This window comes from Mus caroli, chromosome 16 (assembly GCF_900094665.2).
Source record: "Mus caroli chromosome 16, CAROLI_EIJ_v1.1, whole genome shotgun sequence".
Lineage (NCBI taxonomy): Eukaryota > Metazoa > Chordata > Mammalia > Rodentia > Muridae > Mus > Mus caroli.
Window position 1 is genome coordinate 13,706,691 of NC_034585.1, and position 8,417 is coordinate 13,715,107.

The following is an 8,417-nucleotide window of genomic DNA, read 5'->3' on the forward strand; positions in this document are numbered from 1 at the left end:
TTTGAACTCAGGACCTTTGGAAGAGCAGTTGGTGCTCTTAACTACTGAGCCATCTCTCCAGCCCCAACAGCTTACATTTTTTAAAGGGCTGAAGACTGAAGATATAATGAATAGTAAAGTGCTTGCCTATCACTTACTACATGAGACCCTGGGCTCAGTCTCTACCACTAGTACTACTACTTCTCCACACAGAGACAGACAGACAGACAGACAGACAGACAGACAGACAGACAGACAGAAACAGAGACAGGATATGAATCTCGGTGGTATAAAATTTGCCTAGCATGTTTGAGGTGGGTGCAATCAATCCTCAGTCACTGCCACCTTGCTGATTCAAAAAGGCTCAGATGCAAGACATGTTGGTCAACTCCTGCAATCCAAGCACTGGGGAAGCAGAGACAGCCTGCTCTATAGAGTGAATTCCTGAACAGCCAGCTCTCCACACACACAACACACACACACACACACACATCTGTCTCAAACAAACAACACAAAGTTTCAGTTGATATAAGAAAAGGCACCGGGCAGTGATGGCCTTTAATCCCAGCACATGGGAGGCAGAGTCAGGCAGATATCTGAGTTTGAGGCCAGCCTGGTCTACCGAGTGAGTTCCAGGACAGCTAGGGCTACACAGAGGAACCCTGTCTCAAAAAAACAAAACAAAACAAAACAAAAAGAAAAAAGGAAAGAAAAAGAAAAAAGAAAAGGCTTAGCATGTTGGGTCCTGAGTAGGAACAGAGGAGTTATAGCCACTTAGGGCTCAGAGCTCAACCACAAATTTAAGCAGATCTTGTAATAAGTTTACCTAATTTCAAAACTCGACCAGAAACCCTAGTAGAGCCAGGTGAGATCTGACCAGAATCCATTTTGACTCAGGCCCAGGATCAGCGATCATCTAGGAACTCTACTGGGGATCTAATTCTGGAAAGGATTGCACACTGCCAGGGCGAGAGTGGAACGGGTCACAAAAGCCCTAAAGCAGTTATGTGTGGGCTCCGAAATATGCCCGGGGTATCCGGGGAAGTTCAGAAGCTAGTTTGAAAGGGGTCTCAGGAGTTTAGGAAGAGACGAAAGGCACTCAATCTGTGGGGAGGCGGCAGGTTATAAGGGAGAGCGCCCTCAAGGCGGAAGAGGCGCGCGGAGGGCACCTAGGGGCGCCGGAAGGGGCGCGTGGGGCGGTTGGCAGCGGCCGGGGGCGGAGGCCGTTGGCTAACTGGCCTACCAATAACAAACTATCTCTCTGGCTTCTTGCCGGGCTGCGGCCACAATGACAAAGGATTCACCCACCCCCTTGGGTGGTGGCCGCGCGTCGCCCAAGAAGCCAAGCAGCCCCGGCCCAGCGACCGCAGTGCTGGAGGAGCAGAGACGAGAGCTAGAAAAACTACGGGCAGAGCTGGAGGGCGAGCGCGCGCGCGGCCGGTCGGAACGGAGGCGTTTCGCTACCCAGACGCGCCAGCTGCGGGAGTCCGCCGAGCAGGAGCGGCAGCAGCTGGCTGACCATCTGCGCTCCAAGTGGGAGGCACGACGCCTCCGGGAGCTGCGGCAGCTGCAGGAGGAGGTGCAGCGCGAGCGTGAGGCCGAGATCCGGCAGCTGCTGCGCTGGAAGGAGGCAGAGATGCGGCAGCTGCAGCAGTTGCTACACCAGGAGCGCGATGTTGTATTGCGCCAGGCAAGGGAGCTTCAGCGTCAGCTGGCCCAGGAGCTAGTGAACCGTGGTTACTGCAGCCGCTCAGGGGCATCCGAAACCTCCGCGGCACAATGCCGCTGTCGCCTGCAGGAAGTGCTGGCGCTGCTGCGCTGGGAGACCGACGGCGAACAAGCCGCGCGCATCCGCCACCTGCAGGCGGCGCTAGACGTAGAGCGCCAGCTATTCCTTAAATACATCCTAGAGCACTTCCGCTGGCAGCCGGCTTTACCGGGACCCGCGGACCCCCAAGCCACGCATTCCTTGGAAGAGCCGCCCCTAGAAGCCCAGAGTAACACTGGTGGCACCCCAAAGCCTGCTCGTCGACTCGGATCCCTCGAAAGCCTGAACACTGGCGTCCGGGTTCATTCTCCAAACGACCTGCTGCCCACGCGTGCCGGCTCCCTCGAATCCTTGGCAACAGCACATTCCTGCTCACTGGACAACACACTGAATTGCTCCCAGGCTTCTGAATCCGAGGTAAGGGCCCCTGCGACCAGCTCGTCTATTCCAGACACCTCCAGTCCCCAGCCGCCGCCTCAGCTACCATCAATACATAGGAAACCTAATGACCTGCAGAAAGAAAGCTCCGAGAACAAGCCCTGCGAAGCCTCGACCTCCTCGCCTCCGGGTCTGGACTACCACGAACTGGTGAGGCAGAACTCGGAGCTTGCCGAGGCATTGCAGGTGCTGGTTCGCCGCTGTTGTGACCTGCGCGAAGAAAACTTGCATCTGCGGCGTACAGGCTTCTCCGAGGAGGCAGGAGAGAAAGTGAAATGGCTCAAGGTGAAGCACGCAGAGCTGACCGATCTCGCTCAGCGCCTTGAAGACCGGGCCCGCAAGCTTCAGGAGACCAATCTGCGGGCCATGAGTGCTCCAGTGCCAGGTGAGAGCCTCGAAGGTCTGAACCTGAGCCAAGTGTTTACCTGCCAGCGTGCTCAGGACCTGTCAGAACAGGCTGGCGCGCTGCAAGCCAAGGATCTACAGATCGAAGCATTGAGGCGGGAGTGCCACCTGCTGCAGGCGCGCATCGCCGCGGACCTTGGCAGCTCCTCGCATCCTGAAGAGGGCGCCACGTGCGCGCAATGGTGCAACATCAGTGACTTGGACCGGCTGCAGCGTGAGTCTCAGCGGGAAGTGCTGCGCCTGCAAAGACAGTTGACTCTACATCAGAGTAAAGCTAGCGCCTGGGCGGACGCGGGCAGACCCAGCACACCCTCGGAGATAACTCGGCACCAGGTGCAGGCGCTGGAACGCGAGTTGGGTTTACAGCGGCGGGAATGCGAGGAACTGAGCGTTCAGGCAGCCGCAGCTGAGCGGCGCTACGAGGAGACAGAGGCACAACTGCAGGCCGCGCTGCACAAAGGCGCCAGGCTGTCAGAGGAGAATGCACGGCTGCAGGCCCTGGCCAACTGGATGAAGAAGATGGCAGATGAGAACAGCAATGTTTCCCGGCAGCAAAGTCACACGAGGCAGAGGCAGGAACTCGAAGCCACTAGCCTGCTGGCTGAGCAGCTGCTGCAACAAGAGGGATATGCGCAAGACAGGCGGCAGCAGCTGCAGCGCTACAAGAATAAAGCCCTAAGTGACCTTAGGACTTCCGGGAAAGAGATGCAGGGGTTGCAATTTCAGCCTGGCCACCCCTCAGAGACATCAGAGACCACCCAAGCTTCAGAGTCCCAAGCCAGGGATAGCAGGAGACCCACGTTCAAAACAAAATCTGAAGAACGTGTATTACCTTTGCCTACCAGGGACATACAGCCTCCTGCTTGCCTCTCCCAGCAGGAGAATCCAGTTATCCTTGAGGAACCAGCTGCTGCCCCCCAAGTGTCAGACAGAAATCCAACCAGTCAGTCTCTGGACTCCAAACCCCAAGCCAAGAAAACCAGTTCACAGTCAAATTCCTCCTCAGAGGTAGAGTCCATGTGGGCTACGGTGCCATCTTGCCTTTCTTTGGACATGGACACAGCAAGTGAAGTGGATGATTTAGAACCAGACAGTATGTCCACTCCCCTGGAAATGAGGAGCCTCGAGGCTCCCATCATTCCCAAGCTCAAGCTCTTCTTGGCTAGATCTAGCTATAATCCATTTGAAGGGCCTAGTGAGCATTGTCAAGGCAAGCTGCCCCTCACAGCTGGGGACTATGTCTATGTCTTTGGGGACATGGATGAGGATGGCTTCTATGAAGGGGAGCTTGTGAATGGGCAGCGAGGGCTAGTCCCCTCCAACTTAGTGGAACCGATTTCAGGAAGCCCTATTCTGAGCCACCTATTCCTCAAGTCCCCTGACGTTGGTCCCACTGCACTACCAGCTGGGCACAGCAAAGTCTTGAAGAAAGGCAGTTTATTACCTGGGGAAGCACAGGAGAGAGGTCTGTGTCAGGTAGGAAGGGTGGACTCTAAGGCAGATATGGCAGCAGAGAGTTTGAAAACCAAGACAGAAGCCTGTTGGCTGGGCTTGAAATCAAGCTTGGAGGAGCAGAGCTTCTCCAGACCCCTCCTGGAGGCCAAAGGTGCATTCTGTCTGGCCCCCATGGAACTACAGCTGCAGAATGTCACGGCTACCTCCGCCACTATTACCTGGGCCTCTGGCAGCAATAGATACCCCCATGTGGTGTACCTAGATGATGAAGAGCATATCCTGACTCCCTCAGGTGTGAACCACTACACCTTCCAAGGTCTACATCCTGGCACATGTTACCGGGTGAGGGTGGGGGTACAGCTACCTAGGGACCTACTACAGGTGCTCTGGGAAACAATGTCCTCCACTCTAACTTTTGATACACCTTTAGCAGGTCCCCCTGACCCCCCTCTGGATGTGCTGGTGGAGCACCATGCCTCTCCGGGTGTTCTAGTGGTCAGTTGGCTCCCTGTGACCATAGACTCAGCTGGGTCCTCCAATGGAGTGCAGGTCACCGGCTATGCTGTGTATGTAGATGGCTTCAAGGTGACCGAAGTTGCCGACGCCACTGCTGGAAACACCCTGTTGGAATTTTCTCAACTTCAGGTTCCCCTATCCTGCCAGAAGGTTTCAGTGAGAACCATGTCACTGTATGGCGAGTCTCTGGATTCAGTGCCGGCTCAAATCCCTGAGGACTTCTTCTCCTGCTGCCCATTCCTAGGAGCTCCTCCCTTTAACTACACAGATGGTAACCCTTTCCCTGTCTGTCACCAGAAGCTGATACAAGCTTCTCTGGGTGCCAAGTCCAGTCCTCGTGGCCCTGGAAGCTGTGGGGAGACCCAAGCGAAGTTTCTAGAAGCATTCCCTGAAGAACATCCAAGGAAACATTTGTCACTGTCCAGCCTGAGCTCAGACGGAACAAACAGCCAAGCCCAGGGGCCCTCAGAAGCCTGGAAGGGCTATGAGAAGGACCTGTCCTTTCAGAAGAGTCCCCAGAACCACAAGCCACCTCTTCTCTTTGGCCAGTCTGGGGTAGAGGAAGGACATGCCCCACACATATGCATCAGTGGGAGTCCTGCTCCAGGATTTGTCCATCTCTCCTCAGAAATTGGACCTGGAAAAATACGTTGTTGGGAGAAGCCTGGCCTTGAGAAAGCCCTTCTTCAAAATCAATATGCCCCGATGGTCCCACCTCACCAGCAAGGCTCCAGCCAGTGCCAACCAGCTGACTTCCATCATGTTTTTGAGGAGAAGGAGGCCCTGTGTTTGGATTCTCGGGGCACAGAGAAGCCAGAGCAAAGAAAGAACAAGTCCCAAAATGGACCGAGACAAGGGACTCCCGGAAGCAAAAGAGAGTGCTCAGTGCTATGCCCAGCACCAACCAACAAAGTCATTAAGATGACAAGTGGTAGCCCAGACCAGCTGGAGACTGACGCAAACAGTGCAGTCAGGGTCTTCCTGGCCCTCTTTGACCATAGCCCCCTGGTAATATCTGTCAACTCAGAAGCTGCAGAAGAAGAGCTGGCCTTCCAGAAGGGGCAGCTGCTGAGAGTGCGGGGTTCACTGGATCTCCATGGCTTCTACCACGGAGAGTGCAATGGACACCTGGGCAAAATACCCGGGCACCTGGTAGTTGAGGTAGAGGTGGGCGCACAACAGACTGATGGGAGGTGGCATCTGCCAGCACAAGGCCATCTGCTTTCTGAGACTCAACACGAAGACTTGGAGGGTCTAACCAATTCCCAGGGATCTTACATGCCTCAAGGGAACTCCAGAACACCCACACTGTGGACCCCAAAGACAATGGTGGCAACTCTGGACTACGACCCCAGGGATGGGAGAGCAGGGGTCCAGGCAAAGGGCAAGCTGGTATTGAGAGCTGGAGATGTAGTCACAGTTTATGGGCCTGTGGATGATAAGGGATTCTACTATGGTGAGTATGGTGGACACAGGGGCCTCGTCCCAGCCCACCTGCTGGATGACTTGCCTGTCCATGGAGAGTAAGCAGGACTCCCTCGGAGGGTAGTGGCATCCAGCGCCCCAACACCCCTTGGAAACAGAAGCAAGCACATGAATCTTCACACAGTATCCTTCCTCCCTAGCCACCTTAAGCAACACTGGCTCCAGGCAACATCACCTGAAACTGGCAACAGTCCTCAGATGTTGTCCTAGTAACCAACAGCAGCAGGACTTAAATCTGAGTTGTTCCCCAAAGAAAAGTAAACCAGCCAACCCCTGAGAGTTTGATAGGCTATTTCAAAGACATGGATAACCATGATGGGTATTAGAGATGCCTTTTTCTGTGGTCAGTATGTTTTCGTTAGCAGGTTAACATTATCCATCCATTGCCTTGTATAAAAGTCTCAAGAAAATTTAAAAAGAAAAAGCAATCAGAAAATGCTATTTTTCTATTTTATGTTCAACCCTCATTAAAATGTTCATAGAAAAAGAATACTTCGGGAGTTAAAGCATGGCCAAGGGAACTAGGAGCCTGCCTCCTCTCTGCTCCCCTCTGTCCAGTGGATGTGGAACGGTGGCAGGAGCATTTTCCTGAAAGGACAGGAGGTATATTCTCACTGTAGGGTGAGTCTTGCTCAGGGCAGGCTGTTCCAGCTAAGGAGAATGAGGTAGGAGAGCTTTAGCCTCTTTAGAGGCAGAGCTGAAGCTCTGTACTGTTAGGCGGAGTCAGTGCCTCTAGGCTACGGGGCCTACTCCAGGAACTGCTGGTGTTCCCATGATGCTTTGTAAGGGATCCCCTTGGGAAAGTATTTCGTGTATGCTTTACAGAAGAGCCTATGACAATTTGAAGGAGACTGGTCATGTCCAAGGTTGTGTGACAACCAAGAGCCACCACCTCCCATGGTCTTTCAGGGCTCTCCGGGCTAGTGAACAGGGAGGTTGGGCCTTCCCCCGTCTCCCCTCAGATACAACAGAGAACTCTGCCTTCTATAGTGTAGTCAAAGACAACTGGAAGCCCCCTGGGGCCAAAATATTGAGCTGTCCACCAGCTGTTCCAGCAAGGAGGTTAACTTGGACTTGAAGGCTACTATCTGAAAGTGGGAAGGAGAAAGGAACTGCGGGGAGCCCCTCAAAAGGTTTACAAACGACATGGAAAGCCAGAGTGGAGTCACCTGAAACTCCACTCATTCAATGCTGGAGAGTGGAGGTTGTAGAGTGGAGAGGAAATCCACCCAGCTCCTGGTAAACTGGGGGTCCTTGTCCTTTTCTACAAGTCTCCATGACCCTTGAGGAACAAGCTCAGACTGGCTCTGCAGCTAATCAGAGGAGGGCACAGAGACCAGCTCACCTTGCTGGACTTCATGTCCAACTCCGGAGGGCAGGTAGAACCTTTTCTCTCTCTCTCTCTTTCTCTCTCTCTCTCTCTTTTGTTTGTTTGTTTGTTTGTTTGTTTTGTTTTTTCGAGACAGGGTTTCTCTGTATAGCCCTGGCTGTCCTGGAACTCACTTTGTAGACCAGGCTGGCCTCGAACCCAGAAATCCACCTGACTCTGCCTTCCAAGTTCTGGGATTAAAGGCGTGCGCCAACACACCGGGCGAGCCTTTTCTCTTAATCCATAGCAATTGAGAACAACACCTTTCACAATTGTTTTTACTTAATAGGGCATTTGTATTTGTACTTATGTCCCTGCACACATATCATCGTGTATGTGTGGTGTCAGAGGACAACTTGTGGCAGTCAATTCTCCCCTTCCACTATGTGGATCCCAAAGATCAAACTCAGGACTTCAGGCTTATTGGCAAGTGCTTTTTACCTGCTAAGCCATTTTACAGGCCCTACAAATGGTTTTGTTTTGTTTTACTGTATAAACTGGGGCTGATAAGATAGTTCAGTATGTAATGGTGCTTGCAGCCAACCCTGAAGATTTGAGTTCAATCTCCAAAACCCACATTGTTGATGGAGAGGACCAACTCAAGTTGTCCTTTGACCTCCACACAGGTACCATGGAACTCTTAGGCCCATATACAAACACACACAAAATAAGGGTTAAAAGAAAAACAAAGCAAAACACTGGGCATAGTGGCAAATGCCTTTAATCTGACTTCTCAGGAGGCAAGGAGCAGGCGGATCTCAGTTTGAGGACCCCTCATCTAAAGACTAAAGGACAGCCAGGGCCATAGAGAAAGACCCCTGCCACATACCCTCATGCCCCGATTCAAAGGTGCTAGAGAAAGAACCCATTGGCTGGAAGCACTGACTGCTCTTCCAGAAGAACCCAGGTTTCAATCCTACATAGATGCTCACAGCTGCCTAGAACTCCAGATCCAGGGCATCAAATGCTTTCTTCTGCCCTCTGTGGCACCTGGCACACATG

General features: G+C 53.2%; 1 protein-coding gene across 1 annotated transcript; it reads left to right on the forward strand.

The window, feature by feature from the left end:
* The first annotated feature begins 694 nt into the window (after positions 1 to 694).
* LOC110311280 (RIMS-binding protein 3) lies at positions 695 to 6,531 on the forward strand. Its single transcript, XM_021184545.1, has one exon. It carries the CDS (start codon positions 1,268 to 1,270, stop codon positions 6,086 to 6,088), a length of 4,821 nt encoding a protein of 1,606 aa, XP_021040204.1. The 5' UTR covers positions 695 to 1,267; the 3' UTR covers positions 6,089 to 6,531.
* The last annotated feature ends 1,886 nt before the right edge of the window (positions 6,532 to 8,417 follow it).

Bases quoted from the DNA above. Each gene is read 5' to 3' on its own strand.
- LOC110311280 (XM_021184545.1), top strand. From the start codon at position 1,268: ATGACAAAGGATTCACCCACCCCCTTGGGTGGTGGCCGCGCGTCGCCC.